Source organism: Lipomyces tetrasporus (assembly GCF_029532465.1).
Source record: "Lipomyces tetrasporus strain NRRL Y-64009 chromosome Unknown POJ06scaffold_5, whole genome shotgun sequence".
Classification (NCBI taxonomy): domain Eukaryota; kingdom Fungi; phylum Ascomycota; class Lipomycetes; order Lipomycetales; family Lipomycetaceae; genus Lipomyces; species Lipomyces tetrasporus.
In genome coordinates this window covers 493,521-509,906 of record NW_026611600.1, presented here as the reverse complement: position 1 = coordinate 509,906, position 16,386 = coordinate 493,521, and the positions used below count along the sequence as shown (strand labels likewise).

The following is a 16,386-nucleotide window of genomic DNA, read 5'->3' as shown; positions in this document are numbered from 1 at the left end:
TATTTCCTTCCCTTCATTTTGTTAGTTTTGTTGTGTAATTTCAGTCCCCGACAGAGAGGACGGTCGCGGTGGTCAAAATAGTGATGACTGTGGTAATGAGCAATATGAACTAATCCAGCTTATTTCTTGGCGTGTGTTACTTTGTAGTTATAGACTTATCGGACACATAAAACAGCTTCGTTGGAAAAGTTTTGCAAGGTACATGCTAATACAATATGAACTTCCAGTCGCTTGGTTAATGGCGGGGGATTACTACAAGCAGAAATAGGCTCAAATCTATACCAAATATGGACATCGCGGTTTCCTTATCTCGACGCCGTGACTTCTGTTTACCGCCTATCCGCCAATCCGCCTACAGCCTTGGTCAGTGGTTCCTCTTGCAAGGTGGAATGACACGGCGAGCCTTTGGACGTATGTCTATAAATCCATGCAAGAACGAAGCGCGTCAGGAGAAAGCCAGACGACTACGTCAGTCAGGAAGAGCCTCGAAGAAGGTTCAAGTGTTGCCATTTAAGGCTAAAGCCAACCTTAAAAGTGGCGTAAATATGGCATTAAGGTCTTACGCGGAATCGTCTAATCGTGTTAATTACGAGAACCATTTACCGCATATTTTCACTTGTTAAAGCCGTCTTGCGTGGTGTTGCCAGGTATGGCCGTTGCGCATGTTTGATTTTCGAAGGGTTAGGTCCCTGTATGGACGCCTGCGTGCGAATCCCTTAGAGCCGCACAGCAGCGTCGAGGTCGCCCAGTGCAGCAAAAGTGCTGCAGCCCACAAAGAAGACAGAGGTCAACTTGACATTATTTAGAGGGCGACCGTCGGACATTTATAGTTTGCAGCTTACACACAATTCATTCAAAACTTCTTTCACCACTCGCAAGGTTTTTCGTCAAGTTCCATTTTTTCGCAATATGGCTTCCAAAGGTATACCTGTCCGTCAACTTATGATCGGAAGCCCAAGACTGTACATAGCTAATTGACCCATTAAAGCTTCTCTGAGACCTATTGTGATTTCCGGACCATCTGGTATGTGTCCTCAGTGTTTCTTGACCAGTTCGAAAACTGACAGTCCAGGTGCGGGCAAGTCGACGCTGTTAAAGCGCCTTTTTTCGGAATACCCAGACACATTTGGCTTCTCTGTTTCGCGTGAGTATTCATGGGTCTAACACCACTAGGCGTACGCAATTACATTGACTAATGTTTTATAGATACCACAAGAAAGCCCCGACCCGGCGAAGAGGATGGGATTGCGTATCACTTCGTCGACAGGCCGACCTTTGAGAAGCTCGTACGGGAGAACGCTTTCTTGGAACATGCCCAGTTTTCTGGTAATTACTATGGTACATCGATTAAGTCCGTGGAGGATGTTGGAACCAAGGGAAAGACTTGTATTTTGGACATTGACATGCAGGTACGTATGGCGTTGGTGAAACTTTAGATTATGGTAATTGATCTAAGGATATCCACAGGGAGTTATCTCCGTGAAGAAAACGACACTTAATGCGCGATACCTTTTCCTTGCGCCGCCTAGTCTCGAGATTTTGCGCGCTAGATTGGAAGGTCGAGGTACCGAAAGCCCGGAGAGTGTGCGAAAGAGAATGGATCAGGCCGAAAAGGAACTGGCATTTGCAGAGACAGGTGCTCACGACAAGATCATTATCAATGATAATTTGGAGAAAGCATATGACGAACTGAAGTCTTTTATCTTTGAAAGCCTGTGATGTTTGGTCTCGAAATTGTTATTGCCATTGCGTGCAGAATGTATACCTACTAGTGCATTGAGTTTTAGACTTAATATTGTTAGGATATAGACGTATTTTTGAAGTAGGTAAAACTCTATTTACATTTTACCATTAATGGAGCATACGGAATGGCTTGCCAGGTTCCCATTCCTTCAATGCGTCCCTAATATTGACCCAGTACTTCAACGTTACTGTCGCTGTTTTTGCCCTCTCGAGATCATGCATATCGAAACTTTTCGCTAGTTCCTTCTCCGTTATCCTTATCCGATTTTCAATACTTGAACTTAACTCGCCAATCTCGTCCTCGGATTGACAATTCTCTATCTCTTCTAGAAGCTCATACACTTCCGTCAGTAACTCGGGATCTTGTGGCATTTTCCTTCCTGCATCTTCTGCTATACCCAGACCAACTGATTCGAGCAAATACACCGCTCGACTCAATGGCGACGCTAGCGTCGAGTACGCTTTATTCAGTTGCGAGGACGCTGATTCATACTGCAATTTATCTTCCTCGGTTCGTGCCAGATCGGGGTGCGTCTTAGACTGCAACTTCAGGAATTCATTGCGAAGCTTCCTTACGTCCACTGCGAACGGCCCATGTGGAGGTGGCCCGGACCTGAACGTCTGCGGAAATAAAGAGTAATATGACGGCCATGTTTTCTCACTTTTTGAATCTTCGTTACATATTTGTGAAGCATGGCGAAAACCTCTTCGCAACGGTCCGGTCGTAATTTTCAGATACGATACATGTCTGCCGGTCATCCTATGCGCACCAAATCCGGTATAACGACGCGACACATGCATGGGCTATAATAAGCAGCTCACAAGAATAACTTCAGACAAAACAATGACCAGTAAATATTTGCTATGTCACCAATGATCGACAGATTATTCTTACTAGTGCCAAGACACTTTTACGCCCGGTAGGTCCGGGTAATGTTTTCTGCTCTTTCTCATATATGATACGGGTAAACCATGGTCGTAAAAGAAAGGTGGTACCACGACTATAATGGGCATGAACAGCCGGTCAAGGTTAGAGTTTTGTTTGTTTACAATCCATCGCAGCCATATTGTTTACCGTGCAGCGCAAGGTCCAAGGAGGCCATAAAGTCAGCATTCGTGAGTTGCAGGAGTGACCTTCTCCAACCCAGCCCTGGTTTGTTGTCGTCTTCTCGGTATTACAAGCATATCGAGGTGCCGTTCGTTCTATTTGGCTTTGGGAAATTTGCCATTAGTGTGATGGACTCTGAGAACTTCCCGCCAGATGGCGGGTTATCCTCAGCAAGCTTGCAATCCAACGTCCCAGTCCCAATGACTCCATCTGTGTCTCGAATTCCGCAGCCAGCATTTAAAGCACTGCAGACACAATTGTCGCCTTTAAGTAAACGGCACAGCTCAAGCGGTGCAGGAGTCCTCGGCGATTTGCGGCCAGAGATCACGAACATGGCTCCGCCAAAAATGCAGGCTTCATCGTCAGTAATGCATCGGTCCTCAACGATGAAATCTAACATGAGCAGCTACAATAATCCTACGTATGCTTTAAATGCTGCGAGAATACCGGCTTTGGATCAAACTATCGAGAAAAGGGTTCTGACTGCTTCTCGAACATCATCGACCTCATACAGGAAGCCTGCGACAACAGCTCCCGCCACAACCACAACGACCGCAAAGGCTTCGGTGAGACCGAAGTCAGCGAGTTCGATTCATCGCCGCACTGGCAGCGTTGGGCAGCCAGCTATGTCACGCCCAAACAGTGCGCAAGACGTTGACATCTGCGCAGGTGGACGTATACTCCCCGTCAATACCAGTGTCAGTAATCCGCCATGGGACGTCAAGGGTAGACTCGAAAATATGGAACAGAGATTTGAGGAGCTACTGACCTTGATGGAATCGCAAAAGGCGCTCTCAGGCTCTAAGATTGATGAACTCCAAGCAAAGGGTAACTAAACATTACAAATTGAGACCCGTAGTAAGACTAACAGTAATAAGTTGTTGCATATGAAACCGATCGAGCTGGATCCGATTTGCAGCAGCGAAGACTTCAGGATGCCGCGAGCGAACTACAGCAAAGGATCAGAGAACTGAACAGTGATTTGCAAGACGAGAAGAGGCGGTCGAGAATTGAGAGGGAAGATTTGGAGCGAACCTTAAAGTTAAAGCTGGATGAGCAGGAACGTCTCTCAAGAAACAATGAAGAGGATATTATTCGGCAGCATAAATCAGAGTTTGAATTAGCAGAAGCTGGTTACCGCCGCCAACTGGAAGAACAAGACGCGCGGTTTGTGGAGGAGATGAATCGATTTAAGTCTCAATCTGAGGAGGAGAAGTGCCAGCTGATACATCAAATAAAGATCGCTGAAAGGGATCTGAAGGAGGAATACGAAAATCAACAGCAGTCACTACAAGTAGAAATCAATCGTTTACACATAGCTGTAGAGCAAGAGCGGGAGAGTTCTCAGAATGTCATAGCTAAGTTAGAAGAGGACTTAATGATGGCTCAGAATAACCTCCGCGATATTCAGACGAAGTTGGAGGAGGAGTATGGGCGCGGCGCGTTACTTAGAAAGACAATAGATGAACAGGCAGCGTCCTCGCTTTCCATGGAATCGTCTAGCCGGACACTGCAGATGAGAATACAAGCACTCGAAGTTGAACTAAAAAACAGGGATGTGAAGATCAGTGAGATGCAACAATTCCTTGGGCAGGCTTTGGAATCAGAAGTGGTAATAAAAGAGAAGTTACTAAAGGAAGAAACACTTCGGCGCATATTGCACAATCAAGTTCAGGAGCTTAAAGGCAATATTAGAGTATTCTGTAGAGTGCGTCCGCCGCACCAGAGCGAATTGTCAGATGTGGCCGACATCAAGTATCCGGATGACTCAATTGAAGGTCGAGAAATTGAATTGACTGGCCCGAGTAATGAGAGCGCTTTGGGCATGGCGATGGGCACAGTCACAACTAAGACTCATGTCTTCGCGTTCGATAAAGTTTTTGGACCTCGTTCCAATAATCAAGAGATTTTTGGCGAGATTTCTCAGCTTGTCCAGAGCGCATTGGATGGTTATAATGTGTGCATCTTCTGCTACGGCCAAACCGGATCAGGCAAAACTTATACAATGCGAGTGAATTGACGAATTCCTTTTTGACCTTTCGACTAACGGACAGTAGGGCTTCCGAAGACGGCATGATACCAAGGGCGGTTGACCAGATCTTTAATACGGCGACAAACCTTCAGGAAAAAGGGTGGACATATACTGTCCAAGGGCAATTTCTAGAGATATACAACGAGACGATTAATGACCTTCTCGTTTGCGCAGATGAATTCGACAAGAAGAAATTAGAAATTAGGAACGACACCAAGGATGGGAAAATCACTGTGCCTGACTTGACAGTGATGTCGTTGGATTCGCAGGAGACGGTTGCAAAGATGCTGAAGACTGCTGCAGGAAACAGATCCGTCGCGGCTACAAAGGCAAACGAGCGGTCATCGCGCTCACACAGTGTATTCATCCTGACCTTGCATGGTGTAAATGCGACGACGCAAGAGATCAGGGAAGGAACACTGAACTTGATTGATCTAGCCGGCTCAGAACGGCTATCGCACTCTCAGAGCACAGGTGACCGATTAAAGGAGACTGTTTCGATCAACAAAAGCTTGAGCTGCTTGCGTGATGTCATAACAGCTCTAGGATCAGCAAAAGATGGCAACCACATCCCATACAGAAATTCTAAAGTAAGTCATCTGTGAATTTGAACAATAACGAGGAAGGAATATTAACTCGAGTCAGTTGACGTATCTTCTGCAATACTCACTTGGAGGTAATTCAAAGACGCTTATGTTTGTGAATATTTCACCACTTAAACAGCACATTTCCGAAACAGTGAATTCACTTCGGTTTGCGACGAAGGTCAACAATACTCATATTGGCACCGCCAGGAAAAGGTAGGGCGTACGTATATATGAATGTGTCTAGTAATTTTTGACAACTCTTGGTTGGTAATTTGTTGGTCGACGTTACATTCTTCGTGAAATGCTATTGATTAGCAGAAGGTCTTCATCAGTGTATCGTTAATGTATATCGTAAGGTGTTACCGAGACAGGCATTACAATAGACAATAATATTTACATATTTCATAGAAAGATGTATACTTAACGTCTCTACAGTGACTGGTGTAGAGAATATGTAAGGTCATCACGGTCTACCCTTTTTCCAAGCCTTGACAAATTTTAGTTTGCTGCTAGCACCCAACTCCTCACCAACACGCGTTATTCTGCCAATGCGACATATCTCGTCAAAAGCACTGACGATAACGTTTTTGTCAGTTGCGTCCAATGGTTCCGCAATGCGAACTCTGACACTATATGCTTTCCATCGGCTTGTGACTCGACATAGATAATGCAAGCTAGAGGAAGGTGGAATCGGAGTCGTTATGTCTGGGGGGGAGTACCTGATCAGGGAAGGGAAGACTCGGCATTTGCCTGTAACGTGATTGTCTTCGTCGAGAATACGGTCCATTGCAGGAGCAAGCAAAGCACGACCATTGGTCGGTGTGGCTTCGTTGAAGATGACGATCACTTTGTGTGATGCCAGTGCTTTAGCTTGAATTTCAGCGAGGTTTGGCGGCTTGGATACTGATTTAGCAGCGGGTAACTCCAACGCTGAGAGGACTGCACCGAGGAGACTATAGACCATGATTTCACCTGTGTATGAGGGAATGATAAATACTGGGTCAACACTATGCCAAATGTTAGCTCGGCTGTGGTAGAGAAGAAGACATGCCAGTGGCATACACTGTAGAATATACCAAGGCATCCAACGGTGACAGGAAGTTGGAGATGATTATATCTCCAGCATTTGGGCCGGTCGATGCATTCTTTCGCGACGCAGACCGCCGCGCTCCTTCAACGCCGACATTCCAGTACCAGATGCCAATAACGGTAAGGAGTAATCGCGAAGACACTCTGCGGACACGATAGGAAGGAAAAATAGGCGATATGATGCCAAAATGGAGAGCTCCTATGGCCAGAACGAGTGGGATCTTCACGATGGACGAGAGGACGGCGAGAAGAATATTTGCCAATCGCAGAACTATGGGTGCGTCCGACGACACACCTGCTGTGGTCGCGAATGTGGAGGACGGATGGGGCAGAAACGGAGCAATACCAGTGCCTTTGTCGCGCCAGTGTGAGAACTTTTCCATGTTGACAGGAGGAGGCCGCAGTGTGACCTTAAAAAGATTCAGTTGGTAGGAGATGACGTCGTAGCGCAAGCTGCGAACCGCTATTGGCGTGCGGCGTAGATTCGCGGCTACTCTTATATTCTATTCATTTGGTGACATGAAGGGTCCTTGCTAGACAGATGCCTTCCACCCGCACGTTCTTCGAATGGCGCACCCGACAATCGCCAACGCGCTTACCTTCCTCAACCGGTATCCACGCACTAAGTCACTGTGGCGGCTCGGCGGTGTGGCCATCATGGGCCTTACCGGCCTACTCTCCCGTTTCTTTCTGTACGCTTTTCACAATGTCGACGCGTCCGGAGTCGAGCAGTTTGTCCGTGTTCTCGAAAAGGCTAAGAAGGAGGGCCGTGGTGTCTTAACGGGTGAGTGGCGCTCTACGGAACAATCAATGCCACGCTACTGCTGACACAGCTCTTGCAGTTTCGAATCATATCTCTGTGTATGTTTTGCTGCTTCTGGCCGCAACTGACGGAGCGCGACTAATTGTCTCAGGGTTGACGATCCCGTTATGTGGGGCTTGCTACCAATTCGAAAGATGTTTAATCCTACGCATCTCCGATGGGGGCTAGGTGCGGAGAACATCTGCTTCACGACAAAGTACGTTTGATGAAAAATAAGAGCCCCACACGTGACGGTCCTTACTTATGATGCTATGTAGACTCACAAGCAATTTTTTCTCTATGGGCCAGGTTCTTGCGACCAGGAGATTTGGCACAGGCGTCTACCAAGGGTCGGTCGACTCTGCCATCCTGCTTCTTTGCCCGTCATCCCGAGACTCGCTGTGCGAGGCTTCAAGCACAGATGATAATCGGTTCCCGCCGTCAAACCTGCCGCCGCAATGGATCCATATCTTCCCAGAATCCTTGGTTCACCAAGCATATCCGCCTCATCAGACATCAATGAAGTACTTCCACTGGGGTATTTCACGGATCATCCTTGAAGTTGAAAAACTGCCCATTATCGTCCCGATATTTCACCAAGGTCTAGACGACGTGTTTCCGGAGGACCGAGAGAACTGGAAGTACGTCCCACGGACGGTTGTCTTTCCGAAGTGGAAGAAGGAGAATCGTGTGAAGCTCAATTTTAAGTTCGGGGTGCCATTAAGCGAATCAGTGTTTGCTGAAGAGCGCGAACGATGGAAGGGCCTAGTGGACGCGAAGCATGACAGTGAAGAGTCTTGGACTCTGCGGTCAATAGTCGCAGCTCGGATCCGCGAGGCCGTTGCGGATGTGAGGAAAAGTATGGGGTTGAGAGATGAGGATCCGCGGTTTAAAGATCCTTATTTCTGGTCTAATGTCAGCGAACTCACTGGTGTTAAGATTGCTGGCAAATATGGCAATTCGTCAGTCAAAGTGGTCGAAAAGGAAGGGTAGAATGTGTGCTAGGGCTAACGGATGTGAATTTTGGATCATCTTGTATATATGAATGATGTCAAAAGTTCTTGCTTTCCCGAACATAACTGCGAGAGATCTCCATGCAGAAAGAGAAATATTACATATGTACAATATATTACAATGACATAGCAAATTTGGTGTAAGTCGTTTAATCACCAACCAAAATTACTTAGATTTAGAAGCCCAGTTCTTTGGTATTTGACCAATATACCCAAATGCCATAAACAACAATGCAAGATTCGGTTTGGGAATGCGCAACTCTCAGATCATTCTACCACGTCTCGGTGACGTACTTCCATGCGCGCTCCTTTTCGTTCCAAAATCCATCTGCTTCGTCGGCCGTCATGTTACCTTCTTTCATCGCCACCTCTTTCAGCGCCGCATCAACACCTTCTGCCATGCCTTTAGATGACCCACAAACAAACACACGGCCCTCAGGATGAGAAATGACACTCCATACTAACACAGACTGATCGACAACCTCATCTTGAACGTACTTTTTAGTCCCACGGCGAGATTCAACAACTTTGCGGACATCACTGTCGTCAACTCCCCATTCACCTGCATAAAGCTCATCAACTGTGACGATTAGCATCATTCCCCTAAAATACAACAATAGCCGTACCTAGTGAATCGCGACATCCTTGCAAAACCCACACTTTGTTTTTACAGTTCGCATTTTTCAGCCGCCGTTGCACAAATCCCCTGAATGGAGAAATTCCAACGCCAGCTCCAATCAGCAGCATCGGACCATCATGTCTAAACTCCCTCGCTAATGGATTGGCCTGAAGTCCACGGAACATTGGAATTGTCACTCTCTGGCCTTTCATCGCCAGATGCGCCACTCGCTCGAGGAACGCAGAGCAGTTACCTGGTCGCACGGCCAGTTGCCCGCGCCAGTTTTCTAACGCTTCGTGGACTGTAACTGCAACTTCGATCTTGCGAATCGAGCTGACTCTATCCATTTCCGCAGGTATAACTTTCGTCTCACGTAGCTCTCCGTTTACTGGAACAACTTCGCAAATAGGGTCGGACGATAGACTGTAAAATCGCGGCATTAGCGTCGGCAGGACCGAGACTAAGTGAGAAAATGGTGGATTCGATGACGGAAAAGCGGAGAGTAGTTGGATCAGCGTTGGAGGATATGGGTCGGAACGTAAGTTGCAAAACGTAGACTGACCCTGTCGACTGCAGAGCCAAGAAAGAATCATGAATTCACTCCTGTTAGAGCAATATTCCGCAAGGACTCGGAGAAGATTCTTTGAAAACACTCCATTGTTAATATCCACAGTCCATGTGAGGATTTCACGCATAGTGGTCTGCAGGCTACGTGGTTTATCCTCTCCCCAGATTGTAGGCCAACGTCCTCCTTCAGTGACAAGCGTAATTTCGAGATTGCTCTCACGCTCAGAAACACCGAGTCGCTTGAAAATGTCGTCAACAAGAGCGGAGTCGTTCGGTGGGCAGATGCCGACAGCGCCACCTACACGAAAGTCCACACCCTCAATCTCATCGGGATAATTTGTGACGTCGACATCGAAGTGATACGTACGCTTGACAGCTTCCGGACCGGTCAAAAGACGGGCACATAAGACTGGAACGTTGTGAATATTATATGGATAATGTGGCTTCAGATAACTTGGAGCCACAAAAAGGTCAAGTTCTCTCGTCCTCTCGTCGACGGCTGCTGTTGGCCACACAATATCGATGTTAGAGGGAGGCAGGTCGGGTATACCCAAAAACCGCGAGCTGCGCGCGATTTTTGACTTTGGGAGCCTGAGCGAGTCAAACGCGCGCGTCGTGGGGAAATCGATGCTGACAAGAGCGGACGGAGGAGGAGTGCTGGGTAGTGACGTTGGGGTGCCGGTGCCGGTCGTCACGGTCGAGGTCGAAAGACAATAGCAGCCACCTCCGCAGCATTCCGAATCAATATCCTCGACATCGAACGGCGGATCTGCGACAGCGAGAGTAGCAAAGGCCCTAGTGAAGTCAGTACCGAGCGTCGTGAGTCGCGGTCGCAAAGGTGGCGGTGAGGACGACGTCTGGTTAATGTCATTCGCGCGGGAAGAGTCCGCCAGAATGAACTCAGAGGACGAAGGTGCCATTTTTGGGACTCTTATCTGCTTGTACGTAAATGCGGTCGTGCAAATAGAACACACTCGATTTGATGGAAGATCATATTTGCCTCACTCTCTTATGGTTGATCTTCCTCGAACGTGACTCTCGAAAGCCGCACGTCAATATTGGACAATTTTCGAAGGTTAGCCAGGCACGCTTGTATTAGACGGTACCAGCCCCAACGTTTGAACATTCAAAACTTCCGAGATGCGATGCCAATCTTGCCGAGCTACGTGCTAATACACCAATTGGAATGTAAATAGATTCTCTAACAGTCTCTGCCATATGCGACGGACATCTTACATGTATATTACATGAGCAGATTCGCCTACATTTCTGACTGACAACTGATTATTGTAATTTCAACTGCAACGACGAGTCTCCCAATATATGATCTTTCTCCAGAATACTGTAAATCGAATTTATCCCATTTGAACCCCAATTTTGCCAAAAGTCATCGTCAAGAGCTCGCTTGCACGAGAACTTTGTCCCGCGTCATTCGGCTCGCGTGGAACATCAATGGTTGTCCGATCACATGCTGCCAAAAGATGCTGACTTCTCATACCCTAGCATCCCAATCGACTTGGCAAAATCTTGCGGAGTCGGTTTGTTGGCTGCTGTATATCAGCATCAGCATCAGCATGTATCATATTAACGGTTCCCCACCGGGACTATCACTCGATTCCGCGATTCAACATATTTGCACCGCATAGAACGAGACAATAGCGGCGGACATATAATTGCAGAATGGCTATCGATCGAACCTTTATTGAAGACTTGAGGAAGCGATGGAAGACTTCAAGGATCCTGACACCTGGATCTGAAGATTATGCAAAAAAAACTTAAGCGCTGGAGTCTTTGCGCCGAAAGACAAGCTGTATGATATCTCAAATTTCAGAGAATAACAATAGCCATTGACGGAAGCGTTACAGGGAGCGGTAGTCCTCGCTGAGTCGGCTGAGCATATTTCCCAGACAATTCTGTTTTCTAGGGAAAACTTAATTAGCGTCGCAGTCTGTGGAGGAGGTCACTCTACCGCGGGGTCGTCGTCGGTCGAGGGTGCGATAGTTATTGATCTATCATCTATGCGAAATGTGGATGTGGATGCGAACAATAAAATAGTGACTGCTCAGGGGGGAGCACTCTGGGTGGATGTCGATGTTGCTACCGAGAAGTACGGTCTTGCTACTGTTGGTGGAACCGTGAACCATACTGGAATTGGGGGTGTTACCCTTGGCGGTGGTCACGGATGGCTAACTGGGAAATATGGGCAAGTAGTCGATAATCTTCTAAGTGTTAAGCTCGTACTTGCAGATGGAAGCCTCGTCACTGCTTCAGAGACCGAGAACTCAGAACTCTTCTGGGCGGTCAGAGGTGCCGGGCAGAATTTCGGCGTGGCAGTGGAGTTCACCTATAGCCTTCACGATCAGCCAAACCGAGTCTGGGCCGGGCTGCTGTTATTCTCTTCCGAGAAGCTTGAGTCTGTTGTTCAGTTTACCAACCACATAGCGGCGACTACGAGAGGGGAGAATGCTATCGCCTTTGGATTCTCGGCACCAGCGCCTCTGCATCTTCCGCGCGTAATTGTTGTTGTATTTTACGATGGCGTTGCGAACGACGCTCTGAAAGTTGTTGGCCCGCTATTATCACTTGAGCCAGTGATGAATACAACTGCCGAGATGCCGTATTCGACGGTGAACAGCATACTGAATCATGTGTCTCTCCATGGAAGCCGCCGATATCTAAATGCGGCAACCTTTCTTGCTCCGTTAAATGTAACTTTTGTGCGAAGCCTATTTGATGACTTTCGGGATTTTTGTCAGAAGATACCATCGGCGTCGGAATCGCTGGTTTTGTTTGAGATTATTTGCCGTGACAAGATTTGCCAAGTTAGCCCTTCAGCAATGGCTTATGCAAACAGAGGGAGGTACTACAATGCAGTCTTAGGGCCTTGCTGGCACGATCCAGCCTTTGACAGTGAGATGCGAGCATGGGCAAAGAGGATAGCGAATCGGATTCAGAATGAAGCTGGAAAAGATGACCCAGCCGATAGGGGAACATATGCCAACTATGCTAGTAAGCATTTGCGAGATAATGCTTGAATGCCCTACTGACCTTCTCTCAATTCAGATGTTATGGATGTCGATGTTCCGTTACGAGATATATTTGGACAGAACTTGGAAAAGCTTCAGATGCTTAAGGCTAAATATGACCCGGACAATGTTTTTAATAAGTGGCACAACCTTGCTCGAAGAACGGTGAACTGAATCTGTACTCTGTCGGACCAAAAAGGAGTGGGCGAAAATGCGTCGTTGATATCAGCTGGATAGCATCCCGCCATTTTGATTCGTTCGTTACCAAAAGGCATTTCTCGTACCTGCTTATTTATGTATACTAAAGACGGACTCAGACGCAAACAATGTGCTCAAGAAGTGCGATTTTTCCGTTGTATTAGCCCCCGTCTAAACTCTCATACCGGAAAGGAAATTGAAATGCACTAATTTTGCTGACGAGTTAACATATGGAATGGCTCTCCGCCATTTACGATCTAGCATTGAATCAACTCTGCGTAGGCCGATACGAGACCGGTTCAACAGCCCTCGCATTGTATCGCCAATCCCATCTCCTCGAGCCATTATTAGGCGCAGGCGCCGCTCGGCTGTCAGGCTCTTTTTCGCACCAGTGGCACGCATTCACTCGTCCGGGTGTTGGAATAGCGACTCCATACTCTAACGATAGATAGAAAGTATCTAGAAGTAATGTAACATTAGCATTCTAGAGTTCAAAAGGCAATGTACAATACAGAAGCTGAATCACAAGACAGCAACGAGTGGGTTATGAGCCCTGGCAACATGATGACGACAATACGAGCTGAACTCCTTTCACTTAAAGCTGTCAGGCACATCCCCATATACCATGGAAAGAACTTATAGTATGGAGCGCGGCTCAAGGCGGTATCAGCGGACCACAAGCCATCAAGCGCATTGAGTTGATGCCATGACTCGTGTAGGTCTTGCTGACCACACGGCGAAAAGTGTCATCATCGATCGAATCGAACATGTCGCTGATTTATTGATGTACACACTCACTCCTTGCCCGATATGCTTTTGATTGTTTCTAGAGACGTCACTTGACTCCGTATGTGATCAAAAAGCAAGACTTACCTCGGAAATCATCTCACTCAATGTTCGAAATGCAAACTCACGTTCAAGCCCAGTCATCATCGTCTTGCCTAGCCAGTTACGCTCGGAACGGTAGTATGAATCTGTGCGATTCGGGTGCTGCGATGGCATCGAGAACTGCGATAGCTAGCGCAGCTATACTAGGTCATCGTGAGTCTGACCTCGTGCGCTTCTCCGAGTGGACATAATCAATCAAATCAATGTTGGGCTTGAAAGGTGCCCCTGTACCGCTACTTGCGCACGCCAGAGGCAGCGGACCTCGATGTATCAAGTCTCTCATAAAGCTTTCTGAAACCTCATTCATCCTAAGCTCTCTCTCCTACGTCTGGAAGTAAGTACCTGTGCCTACGTTTTATATATTTTAAAATTAAACGATGGGTGACAGTGATTTGTTGCCAACATGTCTCGAGTTCACAAGGCAAGGCAAAGGACAAGGCAAGGTAACGCAAACAAGATTGCATTGTAAATAACCCACCGTACCCAGGGGCCCAATGGTACCAAAATTTTATGCACAACCAGAGTTACCTGATGATAGCAATGGTTATACATACCAGATTTTTGTGTTCAGTATGCTTGTTCAGCGCACGTAGACAAACAGGCGTTCTAACGGGTACAATGCCAACCTGACCGCTCACCAACCGAAGTACAAATGAGTGTAGTCGACTTACTGTATGACTTAAAATACCTAGCTAATAATTTTTGGTGATGACCGGGTGGGAGTTTACGCTTGGTAACAAATCAATATTCGGTCACTTAGAAGCGCAGCTAATGAATTGACTACGGACGGCTTGATGTAACGAGGACGCACTTGACTAGATTGGACAAAAAGTGAAAGTAGAATAATCTTATTGAACCAAAAACCAGACTTCGTACTTAACTTAGCATTGCAACTAAGACAAACAAACCCCTCTCTTTATGGCTGTCAGGCCGCTACTTTCACACAGTAGATCGAATGAAACAACAGTAACCAAGACAAAACAAACGGACCGGAAAAAAAACGAAACCAACAGACAAGAAAGCGAACGAGCGGGGAAACACAAACTCATCTCACACACAAAATATTACGGAAGGACAGCCACACAGTACTGATGCAAGACGACAATCAAACAAAACAACGCGTATCCATTAGGGAGCATGTAGAACCAAAAGAAGACGGAGAACTATTCCGACGAAGCGTCGCCAAGAGCCAGTGTGAATTGCCGAGGCTCGATGTAACTCTAAGAGCCCTTAACGCATGAGCCATGTGTTAATTTTCCATTAGTTGCAGTTGATTGCTTTTCTCCCATATGGGGGACTACTGATTGGTGAAGACACCCTCCCATCGTCCACAACACGAAAGGATTATTTCGTGCCCAAATGGAGTGCTATATTACATATAAAACACGACATATAAATATAACAAAATGTTAGGCACCCAAACGCCCAGCAGCCCGAAAATGATCGTCCCGCACTTGGTGAAAGCCAGAGCAACAACAACACTGGCCCACGACCACAATATTCAACAGTTATATCTGCACACGTGCTACATGACGAAGAGCGACTGTCATTACTTACACCTTGGTCGATGATGACGAGACCGTCGGTCTGGACAGCCGGGCGAAGCTGTTCGCCGCGACCTCACCGAGGGCCAGGTTGCGTTTTGCCCGCATCTGCGAGACGATGATCGAGAAGAGCGCCGGATACGACGACAAGTGAATAGTTGCGGAAGGAAAGGTGAGCCCTCCCGCTTACCAGCGGTCTTCTAGTCTTACCGTCATGAGTTCAAGGTCTGAATCGGTTCTTTTGGTCGACGGATCACAGAATCCATCGCTCAAGACCAATCGTTCGTCGTGCGGCGTGCGACGTGCGGCTAAACACTGAGTCGCCGAAACTGATTGCGTCTTCATGTTGCGTACTGTGTCTGTGTTGTGTTTTCTTTTCTTGTTCGCTTGGCGTGCTTTTTGTGTCTTGGGTTCTGCTCGTGTTCTTTGCGTGCGCTCTATGTGTCCAAAATTTTAGTGACGCCCGGCCGAGCCTGGCAGAGAATAAAAGAGGGGCAGGGTTTAGGCGCTGTCAGGTAGAGCACGAAGTTTTGTATATTCTTGCAATTAAATTGTTTATTCAAGTTTACCTTCTGATCCAGTCCGCTTCTTATCAAGTCCGTGCTCTCGTCGTTACAAGGTATTTATTTGTACAGCTGGTTCGTCAGTTAGGAAGTCTTATATTCAATAAGCTCAAGTTCTCTCCTTGGCTCTCTTTCCTGTCTGCCTGTCATCGTTACATTATTTCCTAACTCCCATACTTTCTGGTCTCTGCGAAAATCGCCGAACTCGAGTTCTACAAAGGAGATAGGCGCAACTCCGTACCCTTTCGCTCAGCGCGCGTTGAAGCTTAGCACCAACAGGAACCTCTTTCCTCGAAGATTGGATATGCCTTTTCGTTCGTTGAAGATCAGCACCAACAGGAACATCTTTCCTCGAAGATTGGATTTGCCGTTTCGTTCCTTAGAGGGCACGCTTTCTCCGTCCATGGTTAATTCGGCGATGCCGATTTGCGTCTTACTGCCGAGCGTGACCTGCGCCAGTTTGCGTCAAGGAAACCGTCCATGCATTCAATGGTGTTCTACTGCGAGTTTGATTATGGCCTATCATTGGGACGATGCGATGAGGGTCTACGAATTCAGGACCCGACATCGCGATGAAGCCAAAGATCTTTCAGTTGGAAATATGGAT

At 47.1% G+C, this 16,386-nt stretch overlaps 7 protein-coding genes across 7 annotated transcripts; 4 read left to right on the top strand and 3 right to left on the bottom strand.

Annotated features, from left to right (window-relative positions):
* The first annotated feature begins 754 nt into the window (after positions 1 to 754).
* On the top strand, positions 755 to 2,217 carry POJ06DRAFT_102393 (P-loop containing nucleoside triphosphate hydrolase protein). The gene is made up of 5 exons (XM_056183931.1): positions 755 to 922; positions 989 to 1,024; positions 1,073 to 1,144; positions 1,207 to 1,409; positions 1,468 to 2,217. The coding sequence occupies exons 1-5, from the start codon at positions 910 to 912 to the stop codon at positions 1,717 to 1,719; spliced, it is 576 nt and encodes a 191-aa protein (XP_056043813.1). The 5' UTR covers positions 755 to 909; the 3' UTR covers positions 1,720 to 2,217.
* On the bottom strand, positions 1,852 to 2,502 carry POJ06DRAFT_267959 (uncharacterized protein; the record flags this gene model as incomplete). The annotated part of the gene is made up of 1 exon (XM_056189277.1): positions 1,852 to 2,502. The coding sequence occupies one exon, from the start codon at positions 2,500 to 2,502 to the stop codon at positions 1,852 to 1,854; it is 651 nt and encodes a 216-aa protein (XP_056043812.1).
* On the top strand, positions 2,218 to 5,810 carry POJ06DRAFT_102448 (P-loop containing nucleoside triphosphate hydrolase protein). The gene is made up of 4 exons (XM_056183932.1): positions 2,218 to 3,679; positions 3,730 to 4,858; positions 4,909 to 5,473; positions 5,529 to 5,810. Exons 1-4 carry the CDS (start codon positions 2,716 to 2,718, stop codon positions 5,685 to 5,687), a joined length of 2,817 nt encoding a protein of 938 aa, XP_056043811.1. The 5' UTR covers positions 2,218 to 2,715; the 3' UTR covers positions 5,688 to 5,810.
* On the bottom strand, positions 5,518 to 7,034 carry POJ06DRAFT_102492 (uncharacterized protein). The gene is made up of 2 exons (XM_056183934.1): positions 6,533 to 7,034; positions 5,518 to 6,477 (listed from the first exon to the last, which is right to left on the bottom strand). Exons 1-2 carry the CDS (start codon positions 6,940 to 6,942, stop codon positions 5,934 to 5,936), a joined length of 954 nt encoding a protein of 317 aa, XP_056043810.1. The 5' UTR covers positions 6,943 to 7,034; the 3' UTR covers positions 5,518 to 5,933.
* Positions 7,035 to 7,095: 61 nt separating this feature from the next.
* On the top strand, positions 7,096 to 8,469 carry POJ06DRAFT_252456 (uncharacterized protein). The gene is made up of 4 exons (XM_056187529.1): positions 7,096 to 7,343; positions 7,402 to 7,420; positions 7,474 to 7,578; positions 7,640 to 8,469. The coding sequence occupies exons 1-4, from the start codon at positions 7,127 to 7,129 to the stop codon at positions 8,352 to 8,354; spliced, it is 1,056 nt and encodes a 351-aa protein (XP_056043809.1). The 5' UTR covers positions 7,096 to 7,126; the 3' UTR covers positions 8,355 to 8,469.
* Positions 8,470 to 10,592, bottom strand: POJ06DRAFT_295394 (uncharacterized protein). The gene is made up of 2 exons (XM_056190510.1): positions 9,001 to 10,592; positions 8,470 to 8,954 (listed from the first exon to the last, which is right to left on the bottom strand). The coding sequence occupies exons 1-2, from the start codon at positions 10,478 to 10,480 to the stop codon at positions 8,647 to 8,649; spliced, it is 1,788 nt and encodes a 595-aa protein (XP_056043808.1). The 5' UTR covers positions 10,481 to 10,592; the 3' UTR covers positions 8,470 to 8,646.
* Positions 10,593 to 11,322: 730 nt separating this feature from the next.
* On the top strand, positions 11,323 to 12,760 carry POJ06DRAFT_196358 (FAD-linked oxidoreductase; the record flags this gene model as incomplete). The annotated part of the gene is made up of 3 exons (XM_056185022.1): positions 11,323 to 11,370; positions 11,426 to 12,569; positions 12,624 to 12,760. 3 exons carry the CDS (start codon positions 11,323 to 11,325, stop codon positions 12,758 to 12,760), a joined length of 1,329 nt encoding a protein of 442 aa, XP_056043807.1.
* Positions 12,761 to 16,386: the final 3,626 nt, after the last annotated feature.

Bases quoted from the DNA above. Each gene is read 5' to 3' on its own strand.
- POJ06DRAFT_252456 (XM_056187529.1), top strand. From the start codon at position 7,127: ATGGCGCACCCGACAATCGCCAACGCGCTTACCTTCCTCAACCGGTAT. The intron at 7,579-7,639 runs GTACGTTTGATG...GATGCTATGTAG, and splicing joins AACATCTGCTTCACGACAAA to ACTCACAAGCAATTTTTTCT.
- POJ06DRAFT_102393 (XM_056183931.1), top strand. The intron at 1,025-1,072 runs GTATGTGTCCTC...CTGACAGTCCAG, and splicing joins TGTGATTTCCGGACCATCTG to GTGCGGGCAAGTCGACGCTG. The intron at 1,145-1,206 runs GTGAGTATTCAT...AATGTTTTATAG, and splicing joins ATTTGGCTTCTCTGTTTCGC to ATACCACAAGAAAGCCCCGA.
- POJ06DRAFT_295394 (XM_056190510.1), bottom strand. From the start codon at position 10,480: ATGGCACCTTCGTCCTCTGAGTTCATTCTGGCGGACTCTTCCCGCGCG. The intron at 8,955-9,000 runs GTACGGCTATTG...TAATCGTCACAG, and splicing joins AGGATGTCGCGATTCACTAG to TTGATGAGCTTTATGCAGGT.
- POJ06DRAFT_102448 (XM_056183932.1), top strand. From the start codon at position 2,716: ATGGTCGTAAAAGAAAGGTGGTACCACGACTATAATGGGCATGAACAG. The intron at 3,680-3,729 runs GTAACTAAACAT...AACAGTAATAAG, and splicing joins TGATGAACTCCAAGCAAAGG to TTGTTGCATATGAAACCGAT. The intron at 5,474-5,528 runs GTAAGTCATCTG...AACTCGAGTCAG, and splicing joins TCCCATACAGAAATTCTAAA to TTGACGTATCTTCTGCAATA.
- POJ06DRAFT_102492 (XM_056183934.1), bottom strand. From the start codon at position 6,942: ATGGAAAAGTTCTCACACTGGCGCGACAAAGGCACTGGTATTGCTCCG. The intron at 6,478-6,532 runs GTATGCCACTGG...CATTTGGCATAG, and splicing joins GCCTTGGTATATTCTACAGT to TGTTGACCCAGTATTTATCA.